The 24,874-nt window shown below is 56.9% G+C and overlaps 1 protein-coding gene across 3 annotated transcripts; it reads left to right on the top strand.

The window, feature by feature from the left end:
• The first annotated feature begins 738 nt into the window (after positions 1–738).
• Positions 739–24,567, top strand: CNOT12 (CCR4-NOT transcription complex subunit 12). 3 transcript variants are annotated; one of them, XM_074336402.2, is made up of 13 exons: positions 739–876; positions 3,776–3,884; positions 4,947–5,574; positions 7,048–7,117; positions 11,236–12,612; positions 14,512–16,556; positions 21,397–21,763; positions 22,043–22,193; positions 22,292–22,428; positions 23,175–23,332; positions 23,590–23,662; positions 23,762–23,800; positions 24,123–24,567. In XM_074336402.2, the coding sequence occupies exons 2-11, from the start codon at positions 3,791–3,793 to the stop codon at positions 23,648–23,650; spliced, it is 5,088 nt and encodes a 1,695-aa protein (XP_074192503.2). In that variant the 5' UTR covers positions 739–876; positions 3,776–3,790; the 3' UTR covers positions 23,651–23,662; positions 23,762–23,800; positions 24,123–24,567. The 3 variants fall into 3 exon arrangements, with proteins under 3 accessions (XP_074192503.2, XP_074192505.2, XP_074192506.2); XM_074336405.2 differs by lacking the exon at positions 739–876 and adding an exon at positions 3,311–3,457; XM_074336404.2 differs by lacking the exon at positions 23,762–23,800.
• Positions 24,568–24,874: the final 307 nt, after the last annotated feature.

The following is a 24,874-nucleotide window of genomic DNA, read 5'->3' as shown; positions in this document are numbered from 1 at the left end:
ATTAGCCAAGCTAAGGAGAGGCAGCTACTGGCTCCATCCTTAATCACCTATGAGTCAAGGGTCTTCCAAGGCTTTAGATAATGGAATCAGGATTGACTGGCCTCTCAGCAAGAGAGACTGGAAACCTGATGCTGGAGAGTTGGGACGATGAGTGGTGTGGGGGTGGGGGTGCAGGAAAGGTACCGAGTATGGGTGAAGCTTTTGTTTTTATATGAAAAAGGGTGTATCAAATTTTGAGGTCAGGAAGAATTTATATCTGGGAAGGGAGCATAACGAGATAAATAAGTAGTGAGGGAAACAGAGCTTCCAGTCCTCACTGCGGCTCCAAATCTGAATTTACACACGTGGGGTGGCCACGTTGGGTAGGCTCTAAGGTGTTTACCACAGAAAGCCTCCCCAGTCGGCCAAGGGTTACCTTCTTTCTCGCCGCGACTCTATGGTACTGCGATCAGTTCAGGCCGTTGGGCCTGAGAATTGGGCCGTCAGCTTAAGTCTCTCTAGGCAGTCGTCTCGGTGGCCATTTTGCCCCAGCGTTTTTAGCGGCTGAATTGCGTCAGTTTCACCCGGGTCTGAGGCTGGGGCGGGCCCCTCGTGCAAGATTCATGAATAATTGAGTACCTGGGCTGCTCTATTTGCATACGGTCCGGCGAGTTCTGCACGGGCTTCCCACTCCGGGTTTTCACTGTCTCATGGATATTCATGAAGCGCCCTAGGGGTGTGGGCCTGGGCGGAGCTGGGGCGGAGCTGAGGGCGGGGCCCCGGCGGGGCCCGCTCTGGCTTGGTCCCCGGTGACGGCGGCAGCAGCGGCGGCGGTGGCGGAGACTGGCGTCGGGGTGCCGAGCCCGAGCCGAGCGGAGCCGGATCCCGGGGGAGCGCGTGAGTGCGCGGGGGCGGGCAGGAGGGCGAAGGAGGGGGCGGGGTCCGGGATTGGGGCGGGGGAGAAGCATGGAGGGAGTGGGTGCTTTCCAGCCGGGACCTCGGGTTAAGGTGGAAGGGGGGTGACCAGGAAAGTTTGCAGGGTCCGGGGGCGCGGGGGAAACCGGGGACACGCGGGAGCTGGCGCATGTGCGCGAGGCCGGAAGGTGCACGGTCTGGAGCTCGTGCTGGCCGAGCCAGAAGAAAGGGGGGAGGGGGCGAGGGCTTGAGGCGGGGCCGGGGGCGGGCGGAACTGCTGGAGGGACCCCTGCCTCCCCCTTCCCCAGGGCCCGCGCTAGCCCCCTCCCCCGGCTCCCTCGGCACGCCCCCAGCCACCCCAGTCCGCCCCCACTCGGTCGGCGTCCTCAGTCCCTCGTCTGTTCGCCGGCTGCTTCACATTCTGCGTACAGGTCCTCCGCTTCTGCCACCCCCTTCTCCTCCCCCTCCACCCTCTTCTCCTCCTCTTCTTCGGCTGCTGCCATCCCCTCTGTGTCCAGAGCTCCCCACTGGGCCTCTCCAGAAGGCCCCTCGCCCCAGGCTGTTCCGTCTTCCCGTTGGCCCTCCCTCTTCCAGCAGTTTACGTGGTGTCCCTGCCTACCTCTCTGGCCCTGGATCCGGCTGGAGATCCCAGGGACCATAGGGGCGACCCCGTCGGCGCGGATGCCTCTCGGGGCCCCTGCCCAGCCCTTGTGGCAGCCTTTGCTCCTGGGGGGCAGCTAGGCCTCCCCTGCCTCCTGGGGGTTGCGGGGAGTGCTCAGAGCCGCTGTGATTCTGCAGCTTTTGGCCACGGCCTTGGTCACCTGCGTTTCCTGGCTGGGGCCTGTGAGCTGCTGTGGCCCCTCCTCAGTTGGGGAAGCTGAGCCCCCACTTCGTTGCTGCACCCCCTCATACTGCAGCGGTGCCCATCAGGCTTCCAGGTGAAAGAGTTTTTCAGTTCTGGGCCAGTTTGTCTGCATTTCTAACCACCTACACCGTGTCCCTTGTGATAATGTTCAAGGACAAGGAAACAATCTTGTGTTTTCATTTTATTTTTTCTATCACGGGCCCCTCCCCCATGCACTCTTGGGCTGGCTCTGCAGTTAGTTACTCACCCACCCACAGTGAGCAGTCCTCTGTGGAAGGTGGTTGACCAAGGGAATTGATGGGCCTGGGTTTCTCTCTACTTAGCTCTTCATACTCTCTGCCGTCTTTGAAACAACTTGGGGCAGGGTCAGAGGAGAGGGGTGGGCGGGTTTTGCAAATGTTGGGCATCAGAGGGCCTTTCTTAGGAGTTGGTGCTGTTTTCCCAGACCAGCTGCACTGGGTGACTTTGAGGAAGGCAGTGCCCATTGGGTTGTCCTCAAGAGCTCTTACCAGGTGATAGGCAATGTCCTTCTTCCTTTGTAACAAGAGGGACAGTACTTTGTCCCCCAGGCTGCAAAGCCTGGGGTGCGGGTGTTGTGGGTGGGATGGTGCTCCAGCAGCCAGGATGAGAACTAAGGAGGTGGTGGAGTGTCTGAAGGTGACATAACTGGGTCCTGTGTGAGTGAAGGAATGGTCTGGGGAGAGGAGGTGGTGGTTACCAAGGATGTTAGCTCATTGGTGACACCGAATGAAGTTGTACTAATAATGGCCAACATTTATTGGGCACTTATTATGTGCTGGGCGTTATGCTAAGCAGTTTGCGTGCATCAGCTACCCATAAACCTCCCAACAGTCTCAGTAACTCCATTTGTCACATAGGGAAACTGAGGCTTGGAGAAGTGCTGAGCCTAAGGGCACGCAGCTAGAAAGTGGTAGACCTACCCGGTATTGAATCCTGGCATATCAGAACCTGAAGCTTTTCCTGGTGCTGGCTTATTCGGTTTCTACCATAGGGCTGTGTCACTTGGTTTAAAATTTCTTGTGCTCCCTCAAAACTCCTCAGGCCAACCCTAGGCTGGTGAGGGCTGCCCATAGGCTGTGGCTGTCCCATCCTAACTGTCCTAGAAGGGGGAACCCCGGAGTGTTTTCCCCTAAGCCGCCCCACTCCCGGATGTTCTCAAGCCCTGTCCCATTCTCCCAGCCCAGGCCTGGGCCGGCTCCTCCTTCCTCTTGGCTCCGCTCTGGAAATCCAGTGGGAGGCCATTGCTATGGCAACAGGACTAGGCCCTGGCTTTACCTCATCAAATTCCACGCTGAAGCCAAAGCGATTGAGAAATTAAAGAAAAAAATGTATTCCAGATGTTTACTTCTTATTCCTTATTTTTCCGTGTTTGGATGAGACAGCTCTGAGGGAAGCGGGAGTTGGGCAGGGATAAGGAAGGAGGAGGGGGAGGGGGGAAGAGGGAAAGAGGGAACCACTCCCAGCTGCAGGAGGGAGGAGGGAGGGAGGGAGGGAAGGAGGGTGAGCGGGAAGGGGGAGGCTGGCAGTGGGGCGGAGCCCCAGGTTGGGGAGGAGCGGGTTTTTCCCGTCTCCCATGAGGTGATTCACGGAAAGACTAAGACTTTGGGGCCCTCTTGCTCTGCCCCTGAGTATATACCTCAGGTGGGGCTGCTGGACCCAAGGGTTACCCTGGGAACGGTAAGTGGCGTGTCTTAGCTCACCAGAGGAGGAAAGAATAGGTAGCTACCTGAAACTTCAGGACTTTGGGGTTTGGGGACCAGAGCTGGAGAGTAATCTGGGAAGAGTTGAGGGTATGGCTGCTGGGGACCTCCCTCGACCTCCCTCATCCCCTCTGAAGTTCCCTCTTCCTGTCCCAGGCTCTGCCTCAGCTAGGAGTAGGAGACTTCCCTCGATTAAGCTTACTGCCAGCGCCCAACTCTCTTGCCTTTTCCTCTCTCTCTTCCTGGGCTTAGGCCACCCCAGCTCACACTCCTCTGCTTCTCAATTCTCATGCAGGTTCTGCCACATGTGATGAAAGTGTCTGCTCTCCGGGAAGGCACAGCCATGGCTTCCCCACCACCCCAGGAGATGGAGGAGGAGCTGGTAGCTGCTGGCCCTGAGCCAGGTGCCTATGGGTGCAGGGTGGAGCAGGGTGGCTGGGAGGACGGTGGGAGGGGCAGAGGCTGAACCCCCATTCTGTCTTGAAGAGGGTGGGCGAGTGATGACTGTTGAGGTGGGATGGGAGTGAGGGAGGGAAGAGTGTTGAGGACATACAGGATGAGCTTGAAAGCTTCTCAGTTCCTGGTGAGACACTTCAGAACTGTTTGAGGTCATAGATCTCTCACCGGTAGGAACAACCTTCCAGATGATGTGGATAAAGGTACCTGTTCTAAGAGGAGGAAATGGGGACCCAGAGGAGATCTGCGTGCACGTGGCTGTTTGAACCCAGGCCTCCTGGCTCCTGTCTAGATTCCTTTCTTAGGCTCAGCCCAATGAGTGGGTGACAGAGGATTCTATTAGAAGGGCCGTGGCCATGAGTAATTCCAAGGTCTTTTATTTTGCTTTGGAATGCCTTATATAGAAGATAGGTTTCTGGTCTTGTTTTTTTCTCTGTAGCAGATGTACTTCTGTGTGGATTAGGTCAATAGTAAGTTTGCATTCCTGATCACACACCGGATGACAGTGGGAGGTGGCCTGGGTGTGTAGTGGGGGAGGGGCAGCCAGGAGGCACAGTGGGGAGACTCAGCCAGGATAAAAAGCTTACTATGGGTGGTAGGATAGTAGAATGTCATGTAAGGACTGGACTGGATTGGGGAGATGGTGGGGTGACTGCTTGATATGGGAAGGTAGGCATTCGTGTATTGGCTCATTTGTTTGTGCATTCATTCATTTGTTTGATAAGCCATGTGAGGTGCAAAGTGGAGTATAAGGAGAAATAAGGTGCCATCTGGACCCTTAAATAACTTTAGCTTATAAGGGAGACTGATTAAACATTTTGGGATTGGAGACAGGAGGATGCTTATGTGATGTGTGTGGAAAATCAAGGAAGACTTCATGGAAGAGGTGACATTTGACTTGTGCCTAGAAGGAAGTGAACATTTTGAATTTATAGGGGATGGGAGATGAAGTTCTGCTTCCTCATTCTTCTGACCGCCTCCCCTCTCAACCAACCCTTTCCTTTTGGTAGGTGACCCTCGGGCCAAACCCCCTGTCAAGCCCAAACCCCGGGCCCTGCCCACCAAGCCAGCTCTGCCTGCCAAGCCCACCCTGCTGGTGCCTATTGGGCCTCGGCCTCCCCGGGGTCCCTTAGCTGAGCTGCCTTCTGCCCGGAAGATGAACATGCTGGCAGGACCCCAGCCCTATGGTGGCAGCAAGCGTTCCCTACCTTTTGCACCAAGACCAACAGCCGAGGCCTCTACTGGAGAAGAAGCCACCCGAGAGACTGGGAAAGAGGAGGCTGGGAAAGAAGAGATGCCCCCCTTGACACCCCCGGCTCGATGTGCTGTCCCGGGGGGCGTGCGGAAGGCTCCTGCCCCCTTCCGTCCAGCCTCAGAGCGCTTTGCAGCCACCACAGTGGAAGAGATCCTGGCCAAGATGGAGCAGCCGCGGAAGGGGGTACCTGCCAGTCCTGACCGCCTCTGGGGTTCCCGCCTAACCTTTAACCATGATGGCAGCTCAAAATACGGCCCCAGGACCTATGGCGTGGTTGCAAGTCCTAGGGACGAGGATGGGACCCTCTGCAGGGTATGGTCCCAGGAAGAGCCAGCGAAATCTACAGAGTGTCTGGAAAAGCACAGCCAGCCCCCCAAGGAGAGGTGAGGATGAAGTGGGGGGCCCCATTTGGGACTAGGACCTTCCCTTTTAGGTTAGTTGTGCTATTAGTGTGGGCAGTCCCTGGTCTAAGTCACAAAGTATTCTGCCAGCAGTGTAAGTATTACTGTGTTCTCTTTACAATTGTGATTCTGTCTACAGAGTAGATCTGTGTTTATGGTAGAGTTCAAATATGCAGTATGGAAGTTTATTTTTAGTTTTTTATACTGAGAGCTGAACTTTGCCTCATTTAATCCACAGCAAGGCTGTTTAGTGAAGGGAATATTAGACCCATTTTAGAGATTAGGAAACTGAGGCTCAAGTGCTTTCCCATGGTTCCTCAACAAGTAAGAGACAGAACTGGAGTTTGAATTCAGGTCTCTTTGATTCCAAAGGGTGTGTTCTTAACTGGTAGCTCCTACTATGGGTGGAGCGGTGTGCCAGGTGGTGGTGGTGGTGGTGGTGGTGGTGGTGGTGGTGGTGTGTGTGTGTGTGTGTGTGTGTGGATGAAAGGGCACAGTCTGCCCGTGAGGTGTCTGATGGGAGCGATAAGACGTGAACACACCTTGATGCCAGGCCAGCTGGTGTCACTGCACAGAGATTGCGGCCAGTTTGGAAACAGTTGCATGTAAAACACCTGTCCAGAGTTGGTGCCAGTATATAGGAAGGCTGGCAAGGAGGTGCCCCTTGGGGTGGTGGGCATAGGGCATTGGAGGAAGAGGCTGCACTGAGGCCATCTTCAGGGCAGAAAGAGCCAGCCTGAGGCACAGTTGGCCTTCTGCGGCCTTGGCGGCTCTGCTGGGTCCAGAGGCTCCCCTCTCCCTCCTGTTGTTGTGAAGGACAGAGAGGAGCCCAAAGCTGAAGGCCCCTGCCCTACCCTGCCCTCCAGCCCTCCAGCCCTCACCCTTGTCTCACCTGAAGGTGCCTGGAGGGCTGGGCTCCCAATTAACCCTTCCTTGTCCCACGCCAGGGATCTCAGGCTGGGTTCAGCCCTCTGTCCTCCCCCCTTGCCTGGCTCCGAGCAGAGCTTAGGAGGAACGACTTCAACCTTGGAAAATCACTCCTCCCCCTGTGATCCTTCAAGCAGTATTGGCAGGACAGCCAGCCCAGCTGTACTCTCCCTGGCGGGAGGAGGACATTAACCCCTCAGGGGCTCGGGGAAGGAGGGGTTGTCTTTGGGGAACCATGAGGGGTCTGGGCATGCAGGGGGCTTCTCCTAAAGGGGCTGGGGGAGTTTAACCCTTGGTGTACAGGCAAGAATTAGGCACTGTCTCCTGGGGCACTTTCTCCATGAAAACTGCACGGCCTCTCTGTCCTCAGTGGTTCCAGGCAGGGTTCAGTAGAAAATGCCTGGGGCTGGGGGGTAACTTTGCTGTTAAAATCACAGGCAGACTCTTATCAGACAGCTCTGCCCCCTTATTCATCTGTGACAGGCTTCTCCATTCTGTGCCTCCATTTCCTGTCTTTCTCCCTCCCAGGAGCCCCCCTTCGGACCGGGCCTTCAACGGGGACCTGGCTCAGCCGGCCAGCTCTGAGCCGCCTACCCACGTGAGTTAGCCTCTTGTTAGGAATCAGAATCATAGTCCTTAGAGCTGGCAGGGTCAGCTGAGATTCTCTCTTCCACCTGTTTAGTTCAGATGTGGACACTGACGTGGTGGGAAGCTGCCTCGCCCAAGGGCTGGCCCCAGGACGCAGATTTCTCAACTCTCACGGCAGTGCTTTCCATCAAGTGTGGTTTGGGCTGTGAGGCTGCTCGTTATAGAGAGTAATTATCCATAACGACTGCCATTGACCCAAGTACCTACTGTGTGCTAGACATGTTCCAGGAACGCTGACTAACTTAATGCTTGTGATCACTCTAGCTCTAGGCCCCACTCGTCCCACGTGAGTGGTGAGGATGCCTGGGTGGGGTTAAGTGAGCTCCCCAGGGGCTGAGGGCTGAGGCGGGATCTGAGTTGTCTGACTGGTGCTCTCCTGGCTGGGCCGCCTTCTCAGGGTTCAGAGGAAGAGTTCTTTTCCTGGAGATTTCCTGTTCCTGCCTCACGTCTTCCCACAGGGCGCTGGGAGGACAGTCAGCATGCTCTCCTGAGTAAACGATGTAAAGCATGGCCCTTCTTGCTCATAGAGGATGCTCGGTCTGCCCAGTGATGGAGACCTGACTCCATTGGTCCATCCAACAAATATTTACTGAGTACCTGCTGTGGAAATCGCAGAGAACAAAACACACCGTTTCGGTTCTCTGGGAGCTCACCTTCTGATGCGAGAGGCCAACACAACACCCCCCCCCTCCCCCCCCCGCAGATGTGTTGTCATACAAGTGCTGGGAGCACCCGTGAAGGTGGAGAGCGCTGGGATGAGGGTAGTTGGGGACGGCCTCATGCGAAGAAGGTGAGGGAGTGAGCTGTGGATTTTGGGGACCAGTGTTCTTGGAAGAGGTGACTGCAAGTACAAAGGGCCACATGACGGAAGGAGTTGGGTGGCAGTGAGGACTCAGGTGGTGATCGATTGCATTGAGCTTCATAGGCCCCTAAAGGACCTTGGCCTGAGTGAGAGGCAGAAGCCATGGAGGGCTTTGGAGGAGAAGAGGGACATGCTCTGGTTTAGGTATAAAGAGTCACCTTGCCCTCTTGGTGTTTCAGGGAGTTGAGAGCAGCAGCAGGGACCAGCGGGGGGCTGTTGGAATAATCCAGGGGCAAAGTGGGGGCAGCTTGGGCTGTGGAGGTAGCCTGTGATGAGATGGTGAGAAGTGGTCTCTGGATGGACTTGGAAGGTGAAAAGGACAGGATTTGCAGGTAGATTGATAGCAGAGAGAATGCTCAGGATCAGGGATGATGCCAAGGCCTTTGGCCTGAGCAGCCGGAAGGATGAGGTTACCATTTAGTGAGACGGGGACTTCTCAGGTTGAAGCAGGGTCGGAGGAGACGTCAGGAGTTTGCTGCGGGACTAGTTGAGTTTGAATACCTTTTAGACATTTACGTGGAAATCTGGAGTGGGCAGTGGGCTCTTTGCGTCTGGCGTTCCAGGGACGTGTCAGTGTCAGCCACAGATGGTAGTGGAGACTGGCTGAGATCACCAGGGGAGTAGGTGAGGAACAGGAGGGAAGAGGATAGCGGTGAGGTGGGAGGAAAACCTGTGGGAGTGGAGTCCTGGAGGCCAAAGGAAGCCAACTCCAGGACTGGAGGAGGGCGTGCACACCGTCAGCCCTCGGGCTGCTCACTGGGCAAGGCAGGTGAGTAGTGAGAGTGGGATTTAGCTGCAGGGGAACTCCGTGACCTTGACCAGAGCAGTTAGGTGGCAAGGTGAAGGAAGAAGCCTGTTTGGGGTGATTTCAGGAGAGAATGGAACAAACTGTAGGATAGACAGTGAATGCAGACAACGTCTTCGAAAATGGTTGGTAGCTAGAGAGAGAGGTGAAGGCAAGAGCAATTTTCTTTTTTAAAGACAGAAGAAATGAGAGCAGTTTGTGTGCTGATGGAAATGATCCAGGAGAGGAGGCAAAAAATCAATGATGCAGGAGAGAGAGAGGAAGGTTGGCCGTAGCTCTGAGCAAGGACAGCAGTTCACGATCGGAGCAGGGGAGCAGAGTGCTTGGGCCGACATGCAGATAGCGGGGTGTGGGGGTTCTGCCATGGCCTCTTGTCAGGGAATGGGGGAAGCAAGGCCAGCGGCTGAGAGGATGGGAGAAGGTCCGAGATCTGAGGAGGCAAGATGAGAAAGGGTTGCCTGGGAGCCGAGGTTGGGGAGCTGTATGTAAACAGGCTAAACCGTAGGCTGAAGGAGGGAGTTGAGTGTTGTGTAAGAAAATGACTTTAATGCTGGTAAAGAGAGACGCGAGGGCAGGAGGGGACTGGGGGACAGTGAGAAGGGAGGAGGGTTAGTGGTTGTGCTTCCCAGAGCGGTTGAAGGATTGAGGGATGTCGGGGGATGGAAAGAGGGACCTGAATGGATAGGAGGTGGGGAAGGGTGAGTGGACACTTGAAGTTGAGTCTGTGGTGGGTATAGTTATGGATGAGGACAAAGTCCTAGAGAGGTGGGTCACGGAATCGTCAGGGAAGAGGAGGTCAGGGAGCAGAGCCGGGATGCTGGGAGCGTCGACGGTGGCTCTTGGTATCACTGCAGATTAGAGCAGTGTTTTATATATATGTGTACGTGTATATGTATATGTATGTATATGTATGTGTATGTGTATATGTTTATGTATTTATATATATATATACATACATACATACATACATATGGGGTTGCAGTGATCCCGGGGCTGTGCTTCTCAGGGAATGAGGGGTCTGTAGGTACTCTAATGGGAGGGGCCGTGGGTGGTATACCGTGTTTCCCCACAAATAAGACCTAGCCGGACCATCAGCTGTAATGCGTCTTTTGGAGCAAAACTTAGTATAAGACCTGGTATTATATTATATTATATTATATTATATTATATTATATTATATTATATTATACCCAGTATTGTATTATACTTGGTATTAAATTATATTATATTGTATTATAAGACCCGGTTTTATATTGTATTAAAATAAGACCGGGTCTTATATTAATTTTTGCAGCAAAAGATGCATGAGAGCTGATGGTCCGGCTTGGTCTTATTTTTGGGGAAACACGGTAGTTTAAGGGCGTGCGCTTTAAAACTAGAATTTTGTAGAGAGAAGGGGTGGAGGGAATGGAAGGGGCCTTGAGAAGTAAGCAGGACTCTTTCCTCTGCCCAGGCCCAGAAAGTGACAATGTGGGAGAAAGAGCCCTGTTGGAGGGGGCGGCCAAGGGAGGTGTGACTTCTGGTTTGGCGTGACCAAAGGTCAGATAGAGTAAGACTCACTTCGTTGTGTGGGGCCAGGCTGAGTGGAGTAGTGAAGAGGTGCTTGGTCCCCTCTGCCCCCCCGGCCACAGCGGCCATTCCTTATAAGTTGTGTCCTGAGAGACCACGTGCACAAATCTTATTTATTTGTCACCTAACTTTGTGAGTGGGACGTTGTTCCAGCCCCAGTGGAGAGAAGGGGAGGCTGAGGCTCAGACACACCGAGTGCCCACCCTACGGGAGGGCCTACAGCTTGCGAGAGGCAGTGCTGAGTGACTCCATGCCAGGAGCTCCCATGTCCCCCCAGTACCTTTGCCTGAAGCTCTCTGCCTGCCTGCTTCCTTGGGCAGTGCTGGGGACTAGGGCTACACAGAGCAGGGTGGGCAGCCCCACACCCATGCTGAGCTGCTCCTGGGAGCTGGGCTTGGAGGTCCGCTCTGAGGCAGAATGCTCACCTGCCTGGATGGTCAGATTCCCAAATTCCCTTTTCCTTTTATAAAGCCAGTGTCCTTGACCCAGGAACCACGGACTCTTAGGACAGCCTCCAATGAGTTTTGGGGTGGGTGGGAGGGTGGACAACTTGAACCACGTGAAATGGTGTGGGTGATACTATGAAGAAGGCTCTGTGCGTTTTCTGGGGAGAGGGCCTAAAGGAGGGGTCTGAGAACCCTGAGAAGCTTAAGAAGCCCTAACTCATCTTTAGGGCCTTTCCCCGCTGTCCTGAGAGGCCCCCCAGTTTCTTCCTCCTGTCTGTGGAATGAGAGTGTGAGTAAGCAGCTGACCTGCTGTCCATATGGGGTTGGCAGGGGCCTCCCCCACCCACCTGAGAGGCGAGTGACGGCTCTTGACCTTTCTCTTGCAGGTTTCCAAGCCCTGGGTCCCCTCAAGTCCAGGCCCCACCTCAGAGAATGGAGGCTCCACCAGCCCAGGCCTCCTTGCTGAAGTCTCAGGCCCAGTCCCTGGGTCTCCCCGATTTCACTCACCCGACAAGAACACTCCTCGCCACTTTCAGCTTCCGGAAGCCCCAGTTCCTGCAGCTTCTGGGCCTTGTTCCTGCAGTCCTGAGACTCCAGCACCCCCAGCTGTGGTCCTGCCTGACGAGGGCTCCAGCCATGCTGCCAGCCCCGTGCTCCCCGATGTGGGAGCCCTAGAAGCCCCCAGACCTGGCAGCCCTCCTATGGAGAAGGTCTCAGGGCGCCACAGCCCAGAGCAGCCTCCAGCCACCTCGTCCCTGCCCCTGATGGAGAGGGGGGAGTTGCCAGATCTCGAGCGGACGTTTCCATCTGGCAATGAGGTGGCCAAGGGTGATGCAGACCTCCGCCCCATCAGCCTGACTCAGCGCCGATTTTCGGAAGGTGTGCTCCAGCCGCCCGGCCAAGACCAGGAGAAGCTGGGGGGCTCACTGGCTGACCTGCCCCAAACCCAGGGGAGACAGCCAGCCCTGGATCGTCCCAGTGGGGGTGGGACAGAGTCCAACTGGAGCTTGTCACAGTCCTTTGAATGGACCTTCCCCACTCGAACATCTGGTCTAGGGGTGTGGCGGCTGGACTCCCCACCCCCCTCCCCTATCACAGAAGCCACTGAGGCCGCGGAGGCTGAGGCTGCTGCTGGGGAGGCTGGGGCCTGGGCTGCATCCAGCAGGGCGGGGGTGTCCCAGCAGGGGCAAGGGGCCCAGACAGCTCCAGAGGGGCCAGGAAGGCCTGGTTCCTGGGTGGGGGCAGATGATCCAGGGATCTCCCCAGCCCAGAAGGGTGATGGAGAGAGTCAGCCTGCATCCCCAGCTGTTCCCCTTGAGCCTCCACCAGCAACAGGGGACCCACCTGAACCGGTCTTGCTGCAGGCAGAGGAGAGGTATGAGGAGCGGGAGCCCCTGGCCGGGCAGGAGGCCCCACTCCCTCTGGCCACCAGGGAGGCTGCCCTTCCCATCCTGGAGCCAGTCCTAGGGCAGCAGCCGCCAGCACCTTCTGATCAGCCCTGTGTCCTTTTTGCTGACACCCCTGACCCCGGGCAGGCACTGCCTGCTGAAGAAGAGACCATGACGCTAGCCCGGGCTGAGACCACCCAACCCACGACAGAGGCTCAAGACCCTTGTAGGGTGTCCCCCGAGCCTGTAGGCCCTGAAAGCAGCTCCCGCTGGTTGGATGACCTCCTGGCTTCGCCGCCACCCAGTGCTGGCAGTGCAAGGCGGGGAGCTGGCTCTGAGCTGAAGGACGCACAGGTCCTCAGTGCCTGCTCGGAGGTGAGGACGGCACAGGGCACAGGGCGGGTGGGGGCGTCAGCGGTGGGAGCCCTCGCTTCCGTGGGCTCGTTCTTTCAGTGTGGATTTTATGTGTCGAGCTTGGGATACAGCTGTGAGCAAGGCACCTATGGATGTGCCCCTCAGAGCTGTGCAGTCTGGCAAAGCTCACAGAACAGGGGCTATGGGATGGTGCCTGGGGTCTAGTGTGAGTCCGTATCTGACCAGTACCCACTAACTGACTGGTTTTGGGCTCTTTCATAATAACCACATTCGCCTCTTAGGGTTGTACTGCAAGTAAAATGAGTGTGGAACGTACTTAGTGCTTGGCTTATACTGAGTGAGTGTTCAGTCCATTAGCAGGGCCAGTGGTGTGGAAGGCAACACAGCGTAGCCATTTAGAGAGTGGGCTCTGGGCCTGCTCTACCTGAGTTCAGCTCCTGGCTGTGCTGTTTGCTCAGATGTGACCTTGAACAAGTTACTTTTCTACTTGTGCCTCAGTTTCTGCATCTGTAAAATGGGGTAGCAACAATGCACTCTACCTGAAAGGGTGATTGGGAAGCCTGACTAAGCTTTAAAGTACCGAGAACAGCGCCTGGCGAATCATGAGGGCTTAGAAAGTGTTGGTTTTAATGATTGTTATTACTGTTGAGCTCAAGACCTGCCTGGTAGACCGGCAGCCAATGCCCAGACCAGGCAGAGCCTTCTGCAAGGTTACCCAGCAGGTTGGCGACTGCGTGTGAGTGTCAGTTCCGGGCCCAGTGTCTTTTCCCCTACCAGGCTGCCTCTGAGTTTAAGGGCTGGGGTCCAAGTGCCTTTTGAAATGTATTTTTCCGGCCCAGCCTAGGCTGTAGGGGCGGGGCTGGGCGGAAGGAGGAGCCAGAGGGCCTCAGGGTGGAGGGGAGGAAGAGGAGGAGCAGGAAGGAGTTAAGACCAAGCTGGCTCCTGCAGTAGGTGTGTCTGTCCCGGGTTGTGGGTGACTCAACTGGCTTCTGGGCGGGGCCACCAGAGCTGCAGCTGCCCTGGAGGGAGCGGGCCGGGGTGAGCCCTAGCCCAGTCAGAGCCGTCCGACAGGTCTGGGCCAGGGGAGCAGCCCAGCCCTGTCCCGGCGCCCAGCCATACCCAGCAGCCCGGGGCAGGTGTGGGGGGCAGGGGCCATGGCCCGGCTTGGGGACCGGGAGGCCAGCATGTCTGTCTTGGAGAGGCTGCTAGCCAATGCAGCGCTTCGTGATGAGGCCGGCAGGCTCCATAGCCCTGCGGCCAGGGCTCGGCCGCCGGCAGGAGTGAGTCAGGGAGTCTGGGCGGCGGGGTGTAGGGACCCCTGGCTGGGTCTTCCGCCTGTGCTGGGCCAGACGGCCTGGGTTCAGCTCCCCCATCCACCTGGGGCCCTGAGGGATGGATGAGCGGTTTTCCTGGGGAGGGCTGGGCAGAGGGTGTTTTCCTTAGGGAGGGAGGGGTTGGGAACTTATGGGGGGCTAGAAGAGCTGTGGTGGTGGAATCTGGCAGTGGAAAGGAGGTTGTGGAAGGGCTTTGAGTCTTGCTCTCTCCTAATTGAAAGTGTACCCCACACCCCAGATAGCCTATCTCCTGGCACATGGCCAAGAGTTACCCAAGGGCTGTAAACATGACCGTGGGTCATTGATTGAGTGCCCTGTGCTATGCTGAGTACTTGGCTTAAATGATCTTGTTTAATGCCCCCTAACCAGCCACGCTGTAGGAATTATCTGTTTCAGGAGGAAGCCCTGAAGCCCAGAGTGGTTAAGTGATTGATTTACTTGGAGGTCACACAGCTGGGACCCAGACCTAGGCTTGCTGCTGCTGAAAAGTGCTGCTCTCATTCTGGGTTGACTCCCACCCTGATTGCCTCTAAGCAGTGTGTCTTTTTCTTTTTCTGATTTCCAGGGACTCCTTGGCTGGGCCCAGAAAGATCTGCAGAGTGAATTTGGGATTGCAGCAGACCCACAGCCCAGCAGTTTCAGCCGTTCCAGCTGGTCCCAACACACTTCTCAGGACTATGGCCTGGGGGGTGCGAGCCCTAGAGGGGACCCAGGCCTTGGAGAGAGGGACTGGGCCAGCAAGTGTGGGCAAGGAGTGGGGGAAGGGAGCAGCAGGGAGTGGGCCAGCATGTGTGGCATCAGTCAGGAAGAGATGGAGGTTGGCAGCCCAGGTGGGAGTGGAGTGTCCGCCGCAGGGGGGCTTGCAGCCCAGGACCCGCTGATTGGAACGCCAGCCATGCTTGGCACCCAGAGCCAGGAGGCGGAGGTTCAGGACTGGGAGTTCAGAAAGAGGGATTCCCAGGGCACTTATTCCAGCCGGGACGTGGAGCTCCAGGACCAGGAATTCGGGAAGCGAGATTCGCTGGGTCCTTACGGCAGCCAGGACGGGAGCCTTCAGGACTGGGAGTTTGGGAAAAGAGATTCCTTGGGTGCTTACACCAGCCAGGAGACGGACGAGCAGAGCCAGGAACTGGGGAAGGAGGACCACCTCGGCAGGTACAGCAGCCAGGATGCAGAGGAGCAAGAGTTTGGGAAAAGTGCCTGGATGAGGGACTACAGCAGCAGTGGCAGTTCCACAGCCCTCGGTCCCCAGGACGCAAGTTTCGGAATGAGAGCCCTGAGCACCGGTTTCAGCCCTGAGGAAGCCCAGCAGCAGGACGAGGAGTTTGAGAAGAAGGTTCCGGGTGGCGGAGACAGCCTGGGCAGAGCCAGCGGGGACGCAAGCCAGCCTGAGGAGAGCGAGTCGGGGGGCTTATTCAGCCCCAGCACCCCCCAGCCGCAGGAGGGGGTGCTGGTACAGAGAGACCAGAGCAGCTGGCAGGGCAGCGGTGCCAGCCAGGAGGTTGGAGGGCTTCAGGGGAGACAGGCAGGGGCCCAGAGCCCAGGAGACGCTGACCAGGAAGGCAGGGACGTGGGGCAGCGAGGCTGGGCCGGCGACTTCAGCCTTGGTGTCGTCCCGCAGCCAGAGGCTTCCTTCAGCCCAGGGCAGCGAGACTGGAGCAGCGACTTCTGCGTGGAGGCTACCAAGAGGGGCCATCAGTTTGGCATCATTGGTAATGACCGAATGAGCGGTCCCGGCCTGAGCCCTTCAGGCCACTTTGTGTCTCCTGAGAAGACCTCCGGCAGGGCTATGGACTGGACTGACCAGCTGGGCCTCAGGAACTTGGAGGTGTCCAGCTCTGTGGCTTCCGGGGGCTTGAGTGAGGCCAGGGAGGATGCTGTGGGGCAGATGGTCTGGTCCGACAGCCTGGGCTTGCAGCACGTGGACCTGGCCAGTGGTGTGGAGACCGGAGGGGCTGAGGAGCCCAGGGGCCTCGCAGTCGGGGACAAAGACTGGACTCCTGATGTTGGGGTGAGGGCCAGAGTTTTGGCTGGGGTGGGAGAGGCAGGAGGCCACAGCCAGGCCAGAGAGAGTGGTGTGGGGCAGACCGACTGGTCAGGTATGCAGGCCGGAGAATTCCTTAAATCCAGGGAGCATGGAGTGGGACAGGCAGACTGGACACCTGACCTGGGGCTGAGAAACATGGCCCCGGGAGCAGGATGCAGCCCCAGGGAGCTTGGGGTGGGCCAGGTGGGCTGGGGCAACAATCTGGGCCTGAAAATTTTGGAGGTGCCATGTGACCGAGAGACTGGAGGTTCTCAGGAGCCGCGGGGATGTGGAGTGGGGCAGATGGACTGGACCCAGGACTTGGGGCTCCGCATCATGGAGCTCTCTGGGGCCCCAAGTGAAGCCAGGGAGCACGGGGTGGGCGAGGTCAGCCAGTGCCCAGAGCTGGGCCGTAGGGACAGCCCTGGCCTGGAGGCCAGAGACCCCGTGGAGCCCAGGGAGCTGGGGGTTGGTGAGACAAGTGGGCCGGAGACCCAGGGTACAGGTGACTCCTCACCTTCCTTGGAGACCCACCTTGAAGACCCCGGAATGGAGACAGGAGAAGCCCCCAGCTTCGGAACCAGGTAAGGGAGCATCATCCCGCTGTGGGAGGGGAGGTGTGACAGCTGACCGAAAAATTGCAGCCTTTCTGGGGAGGAAAGAAATAGCTTTCCCCAAGGACCTACAGTGTTTGAAAAACTGAGACGGGTTGGATTATGAATTTTTAGTTTTTTTAATTGAATCATGACACGCATATAGGTGAGTTCCTTTTTTGAATGGTGAGCGATGTGTGAGTTGTTACTCTTTTGTAGCCCATGCTTTTAGGCTTTTGCAGCCCATGATTTTGTATTGTGACCGTGCTGGAGTAAATGGTATATGTCACATCTGTGGCTGGTTTCTCGTGGTTTCCACTGTCATGCGTAACGGCTGTTCCCCATGCCTCTTGACTCTGAAGCCACCTGGTCCTGGGCCAGGGACCACGGATGCTTTCATGGGCGTAGAAAGGAGGACTCTGTCTCCTCGGCCTTGGCCACCGCAGGTCCAGAGTGGAGCGGACACTGGTGCTCATTGTCTCTGGAGAGGTGAGGTTAGGAACAGGGTGCTTCTTGCCTGCCCTGTCTTAAGGCCCAGAAGAAGCAACAGTGTAACAACCGGAAGAACACTGGGACCTGGCCCCATGACCTAGGCCTCCATACACAGAGTTACTGAGAAAGAGCTTTGCAGAAGAACACACGGGTAGTTTTACCAGCCAACCACAGTCTGTCTCAGAGAGTTTTATGTTCTAAAACCAAATGAGATTTCACACCAGGAAAGGGTGCAGAAAGGCACGCGTCTATTTCATTAACAGCCGTCCACTGAGATTTGGTTTTATTCTCTTGACTGAGTAGAAAGTTTGACCTTTCCCAACCCTGGGGCTTCTCACCGGCCGAGGGAAGAAGAAAAGGGAGGTGAGGGGTGGGGGCTGATGGCAGTGGGAAGGGGGCAGGAGGGAGCAGGAAGTTCTAGAGGGAATGGGGGGTGGAGGGGTCAGGAGAGATTGAGGAGGAGAAGGAGGGGGAGAGGAAAGTGGGCAGAGGGGCCTGGAGGATGCTCAGGGGAGCTGAGGAGGGGGAGTGTTCTGGGGCCCCAGGCTGTAGGAGGGGGAGACCGCAGGGATGGAGGTGAGTCCAGAGCTCCTGAGATCCCGGAGGTCTCTGAGCCTCACTTTCTAAATGTTAGACGGAAGATTTACTCCTGGTGCTGGGAGGATGGGGCGCCGTGTGGTTGCCCTTTCCGGGCTTGGAGAACTCTGCCGCCTGCAGTGCTCGCTGCACATCTGACCTCACTGATTTTCACAGTCCTGTGAAACAGGAAGGGATTAGTATCATCTTGTTTGCAGGAGAGCAGGGGTGTGACCTGCTTAAGGTCACAAAGTCAGCAGTGCCTCTTTCCTACTCGATCTTAAACGCTGGCTTCAGGACTCAGAGTACCAAGCAGTGGGGCTCACAGCCCTCCATCTTCCCCTCCGGTGGTTGAGGTGGCTCTTAACAAGGGGAACGCTGGAATTCCTTTCCCTTTGTTTAGGATGGAGAGGCTGGCGGTGTGGGGGGATTATGAGGGGACTGGGGGAGAGGGAGAGGAGTGGTAGAGAAGCAGAGGGTCTTCAGCTGTCTGAGCTTTGGCCTCCATCTCAGGTTTTCTGGCAGTGTTACAAGTTTGGAAAACACTGTGTACTCTGTGGCCGTACTGGAGGCGTGGAGTGTGTGCGTATTAGCATATCTGAGCCCGTTAAAGCACAGGAGTAAGGAAACACCTTTCTCTAACACAATGTTTCCGAAACTGACTTGACTGGTATCCAAGGAGCTCGTGTTCTGAGCATCTGACTTGGGGAAATTCTACACTCTGGAAAGTGGTTCTTTGAAGGAAATTTTGGAGGTTCCCCTGGGAATGAGAAGTCCTTGGTAGTAGCTCAGAGCAGTCTGGCCCCGAGTCTGTCTGCCAGGTTTGGGTCCTGATTCTGCCACCGCCTCTTGACCCTGGGCAAGGCCTTCTCGTCTCAGGACCTCTGCTTGCTCGCCTGTAATTGCGAGTAACTTACTCCTAATACTCACAGGGCTGTTGGGGTTAGGAGTCGACACATGTGAAGGGATTGAGATTTATCTGGCACACGGAAGTCACTGAAAAAATGCTCACCACTTGTAGTTGTGCCTGTTTCGCAGATTTGGATGGATGTGTTCATAAAGTGAGGCCCTTGGGGACATTTTTGTCGTTGTTCCTGTGTGGGACAAAGGCTCCTCCTATGATGTTCATTGGCTGGAATTCTGTCCAGCACGGCTGTGACAAGACCAGCATGGGGGGGGGGGTGGATGTGGGGAGAGCTCGGGCCCCCGTTTCCTCTGTGTCTAGGGCCACCTCGTCCGGGTGGGAGTGGTGCTCCTGGGGCCCCCAAAAGCTGGTGCACTGCCCTCTCCCCTCTCTGGCTTCTTGGTCGTCTCCTGCCCCTTCCCCTGGGCCTGTAGAAACCTGCAGTCATTTTGGGCTCTTCATAGAATCTGAGAGGACCCAGAGATCACTGAAGGGAGCCGCTCATTCCGTGGCTGGGTAAACTGAGGCCCAGGGAGGCCGTGTGACTCGCACAAAGACCCACAGCCTGGGACGGTGGGCTCCTTCATGTTCCCTCCAGCCCCAGTCTTGGGGTCACCTCTCGGGATGCTCTTCCTGTGTCTCTGAGTCACGGCTAGCTCTTCCCCTTTAGACACATCATTCTAGCTCTAGCCCTGACCTCCTTTATTTCAGGTCTTAGAGCCTCAAACACTGGGAAGCTGATTCTTGGCATATTTAGTACATACCATTCCTCCAGTTTGCACCTGGAGTGGGGGTGGAGAGGGGGGGTGGATAGAGTCCAGCCCTCAGGAGACTCAAAGTCCAGATGGGGAGAGGGGTGTAGATGGTATAAGACAAGTCCTCAGGCCAAGAAGCTGGGTTAAGGTTGATGATGATTATCCTAAAAATTTATCAAGTGCTGGACACATATGTCTGCCAACAGACCCAGCAAAGTCTAGGTACTTCTCTTATCCCTATTTTACAGATGAAGAAACCAAGGCTCAGAGTGGATAAATAACTTTGCCACGGCCATAGGCATAGTAGGGGTGGAGCCCAAATCTGTCCTGGAGTGACAGTTCTCTGCCCAGGTCAGGAACTATTTCCCTGTCAGGGAGGGGCTCAGGGTATAGGTGTTCTGGGTGCTTAGAGGTAAGAAAGCATCTCCTGAGATGCAGAGACGAGTGAGTGGGGTTTCAACAGGCCAGCAGGGACGATGCACACAGCACTTCCTCCCTCCCTCCTTAGGGCCTCCTCCAGAGCCCAGCCGCTGCCCCTCTGCCCTCTGCCCACCTGGCTTGGGCCAGGTCTCCCTTTGGATGTGGATCTTCCACGCACCCATCCACTGTTTCACATCCGCTCAGCGTTTCCTCAGCCTGCACTCTGCCCCATCCCAGGGAGAGGCTTGGGGCAGGGTGTGTGCAGGCTGGGTGGGGTGCTGCCTTCACTCTCTCCCACCTCAGCTTCCCTGATTTTAAGCGGAAGGGTGAGCTGGCTTTGGGTCCCATCCAAGGCTGCTGTACTTCTGCTGCCTCCTCCCCTCCCTCCCTCCCCAGACCGCTTTAATTTCCATCTGTCAGCAGCTTGTGGAAGGACAGACTGACACATGTCCTCTCCCGACCTCCCCCCTTCCACTCTGGTACCCACTCGCCTGCCTCACTCTCCTCCCCCTCCAGTGGGTCGGGGCCTCAGGGCATGGCCTCCAGTGCCCAGCCAGCTTTTCCCACGCCTGCTGTGTGCATGGTGTGAGTGTGGGGTGTCGGTAGGGAGTGATGGATGAACAGTGCACACCTTCCCGCGTGAGGTGTGCTGTGAGTGCAGGGTGTGTCTGTGTGTGTCGGGGGTGGCAGCTAGACACATCAGGAGCCCCTTGTACCGTGTGTGTGTGTGTGTGTGTGTGTGTGTGTGTGTGTGTGTGTGTTTTGAGGGAGCAGCAGGCAGAAGACACATAAGCTGTGATGAGTTGTAAGGTGACCCTGCTTCTCATTCACACAGCAAACGTTTGCTTAGTCCTGCTCCTGGCCAGGCCCTGGACCAGGCACTGGGGCCACACAGGCAAACGGGGCCCCATCTTGGCCCTTGAGTTGTCACAGACTGGCAGTGGGAACAAAAGGGCAGGGGCTGGCACAGGTGGACCCCTGGGCTTGCAGGGCTGAGAAGGAGCAGTGACTGGGGGCGGGGCGGGGCTGGGGGGGAGCAGGCCAGCTTCAGAGGAGGAATTGAACTGTGGGGAGATGGAGTGGAGGGGTGGCGGGGGAGCTTTGCAGATGAGGGAACAGTGTGTCCAGATACATAACAGTCTGTGAGGGCCTGGCTGTTCTGTGAGGCTGGGGCACATGGCAGGATGACATGGGGGTCGGGGCTGAAGAGGATGGACAGGCAGATGGGCCAGTGTCTGGCTTGTCCCAAGGCGAGTGACCGCCTATGCAGGTGACCCCGGGAGCGGCACACAGCATCAACAACTGCGACAGCCCCAGTAACAATAGCTGGTTTTACAGGCTGCACGCTGAGTGCCAGGCACTGTGTTTTGTGCTTTAGATTCTCATTTCATCCTCCCAATGACTCTAAAATTAGAGGACCCTGAAGCTTTTATAGGTGAAGGGACTCATCCAAAGTCTCAGTCAGTGGTGGACCCAAGATTTGAACCTGCCAGGCTGGCCCAGCTTGTCCCCTCTGCTGTGTGATATGAGGCCTTGACTGTGTTCTTTGTGAAGGATTCTGGGAAAAGCATGGAAAGGAGAGAGGAGGTTGGGGGAGGGGCAGACAGATCCTATGAAGGAGGCTTTTGGGGAAGGCAGATGTGGCCTCATGGTAACCTTGTCCTCTGGTTTGTCTCCTTTGCAGCCCCAGTGGGTGCCCAGCCCGCTTGCCACCCTCTGGCTCCCAGGACCTGCTGGAGGAGGTGCTGGCTGCCAGCAGCTCCAAGGCAGTGGCCCGGAGGGAATCGGCAGCTTCGGGCCTCAGGGACCTGTCAGAAGAGGAAGGAGCCATGGCAGGTGCTGACCGAGGGGAGCCCCTGGAGCTCGGCAGGGACCGTTTGCCCTCGTGGAGGCCCCAGCCTGATGGTGAAGCCAGCCGGACAGAAGAGGTGGATGGCACCTGGGGCCCTGCGGGGACCAGGCGGGGTGAGCAGGGCCCGATGAGGCCCCCTCGACGGCCCTCCCAAGGCCCTCCCTCCAGCTCCCCGAGTCAGGACTTCTCCTTCATCGAGGTCAGTGGTGGGTGAGCCCAGGGCAGTGGGTGGGCTATTGTCGAGTGGCTGTGGGTGGTGGAGAGCCAGAGCCTGGTCCCTGGGGCTCCCTCAGCTGCATGGAACCCTGAGCGGTCTCAGTCCAGGAGGCAGAAAACGGGTGGTGGGTGAGTCATACGACCAGGAGGCTTTGGGCTGCAGGGGTGCAGGGGTACAGCTGGTTGCTATACAGGGGCTTGTGTGGGATGGGACAGGGCCACGGGACGGCGATGGCAGCGGTGTTGCTGTTGTCCCAAGCAGGACACCGAGGTCCTTGACAGTGCCATGTATCGGAGCCGTGCCAACCTGGGGCGCAAGCGTGGGCACCGCGCCCCAGCCATCCGGCCCGGCGGTACCCTGGGCCTGTCGGAAGCGGCAGACTCGGATGCACGCCTGTTCCAGGACTCGACAGGTGGGCCGACGTGTGCAATGCCTGTGTCGGTGTCTGGGGTGTGCTGGGTAGGGGTCTGGGATGCCGTCTGTGGTGACCCTCTCCCTGGGCCCTTGTAGAGCCACGAGCTTCTCGGGTGCCATCTTCAGACGAGGAGGTGGTGGAGGAGCCGCAGAACCGCCGGACACGGATGTCCTTGGGCACCAAGGGCTTGAAAGTCAACCTATTTCCGGGCCTGAGCCCATCAGCCCTGAAGGTACCATCTGATCATTCAGCAAACACATCCAGCTACCTGGCCAGCTGGCCACCTGTGTCCAGCCTTTCTTCTCGCCATCGTCTCTTCATTCCCCCATCCCCTTCTTCCAATTCCTCCTCTGATTCTCTCCCGTGAGGGCCCTGCTGTACCCTGTGCTGTGGGCTAAGTGGGGTGGAAGTAGAAACCAGGTGCGTTCCATGTCCCAGACCTCATGGGGTCGTGGGGGACACAAGCCATGTCCGTCCTTAGCTCTGGTGAATGGAGAAGTTTAGGGGGCACTGGGTAGGTACATACAAGGGCTGGGCCTGTTCAGAGAGAGAGGTTATTTCCTAACTGTGAGGCAGTGTGAGATGGGAGGGTAGATTGGGGAAGGCCTCGTAGCATTTGCCCTTAGCTTTGAGGCAGGCATGAGAGTTGGCTATAGAGGGTGGGGCAGTGGGGGCGCCTTCCAAGCAGAGGGAACAGAATGAGCAAAGACACAGGGGTGGGAAGTCACTACTGGCTTTGTCTAGCCGAATTAAGTCTGAATTCAGCAGAATCTCTTCGAGGGCCTACTCTGTGTAAGTCATGGCTCAGCTCTTGGGGTTAGTTTGTCTTTAAGTGACTTCCCATTGCTCCAGGTGAAAAGACTGAAGAGGGGTCCAAGCCTGATTCTGGGGACTGCCTGCTTTTGGCAGAAGGCCTGGCCCTCTGTGAATCCTCTTGCCTGTCCCTCTGACTTGTCTGCACCTGGACTTGTCTCTCAGGCCAAGCTACGCCCCCGGAACCGCTCGGCTGAGGAGGGGGAGCCAGCAGAGAGCAAGTCGAGTCAGAAGGAGTCTGCGGTCCAGCGCTCCAAGTCCTGCAAGGTCCCGGGGCTGGGAAAGCCCCTCGCGTTACCTCCCAAGCCAGAGAAATCCTCAGGGTGGGTGACTTGAGCTTGGAACATTGACTGACCCCACCTTGCTTAGAGGAAAACAGACTGGGGAAGGAGGTCGACGTGCCGCAAATTAACTGTGTGGAGTTGGTGAAAGAGTCGTGGTCTCTGCAGCCAGGCCCCAGGCTGCCTCTTCTGGTTGGTGGTGGTGGTTGGAGGGTGCGGGAGCTGTCTATTCCCACCACTCCTCATTTTGTTCTGCTTTCCTCAGGTCTGTTTGATGACCTTTGCCCTCTGCCTTTTAGGTCAGAAGGATCGTCACCAAACTGGCTGCAAGCCCTGAAGCTAAAGAAGAAGAAGGTCTGAGAAGTCACTGAGGTGAGGGCAGGTCCCTGGGCGTGGGTCTGGCTGGGGTTGGGGAGTGGGGTTCAGGGGTGAGGAGGCCCCCTTCGCTCCCCATCCCCTTTTCTCTGCCAGGCTGGAAGCAGGCAGGTGGAGCCAAGCTCCAGAGACTTGGTAGGTCCCTTGGCTTCCCCTCTATTTTGCCCACAGAACAGGGTGTTGTGTGGCCCGGGATGGATGAGAAGGCGGGCTTCCATCCCAGCCTGCCTCCCTGGGCTCAAGGACAGTCCCTGTGCCCTGTAACTGCCCTGAGTGCGCTCCACCAACCTTCTGGTCTGGGAGCTCTGGGGGCACTTACCAGGTCCCCAGCAGGGACAGGCCTCACAACTGGGCTCTGGGAGCTAGGGTAGGCTCAGGAGGAAGCTGAAGCGTCTCCTGTACCACCCCCCACTCCATGGACTGCTCTCCTGACCTCTTCTCTTCCCTCCTGGTGCAGGTCCTAGCCGGCAGTCTCAGGCAGTGCCCGTTCCCGTGGGGTCCCTGGCGAGGAGACAGCTGGAGCCTCCCCATGCCCCAGGCTGCAGCCTCTGTCCCCCTCCACCTCTGAGGAGTGTCTGGGGAGGCACATTTATGCACTTTGTATCACCTTCCCAACTCCCCCCCACCCACACCTTCCCTCCCAGCCTGAATTCCGTCGTTAGTGGTCAGAGGTTCTGGTCCCTCCCTCCTTGGGCTCTCTTCCCGCCTCCCTCTCTGCTTCCTCTTCCAGCCTCCCTTGGGTTTTCTTTTGATACCAATTTATAGCATTTTTTATAAAAGCCTTTGATTTTTGTAATGGGTGGAACCCAGCCCCACCTCAGGGCTCCCTCCACCCTGCCAGGTGCCCCACAGAGACCAATAACATTTTGCCACTTGAAACAATAAAGTTTTTTGGGAATTGGTGCTGTCCCGGTTGTGGTATGTGGTCCTGGTACCCCGTCCCCCTGTGTCCCTGTCCAAGGCTGTAGCTGGGAAATGCTGGTTCTAGCCCTGGCCCATTCTGATATTGAACATATCACTACCGTTGTACTCGTGGTCTTGGTGTCCTTGAGGGGAGGGCGTATTAGTTATAATAGGCTGATTGCTGATTCAAACAACCCCTGAATCTCAGTAGCCTAACACACAGAGGTTTCCTTTCCATCAATAAACTGCCCAGTTCAGGTGGGTTGGTGGTGGGGATGCTCTGTGCCTCACAGTCATTCAGAGCCC

Source organism: Rhinolophus sinicus, chromosome 14, assembly GCF_057876585.1.
Source record: "Rhinolophus sinicus isolate RSI-liver-muscle chromosome 14, RSI-T2T, whole genome shotgun sequence".
NCBI lineage: Eukaryota > Metazoa > Chordata > Mammalia > Chiroptera > Rhinolophidae > Rhinolophus > Rhinolophus sinicus.
The sequence above is the reverse complement of the archived record's forward strand: the minus strand, read 5'-3'. Positions and strand labels throughout refer to the sequence as shown.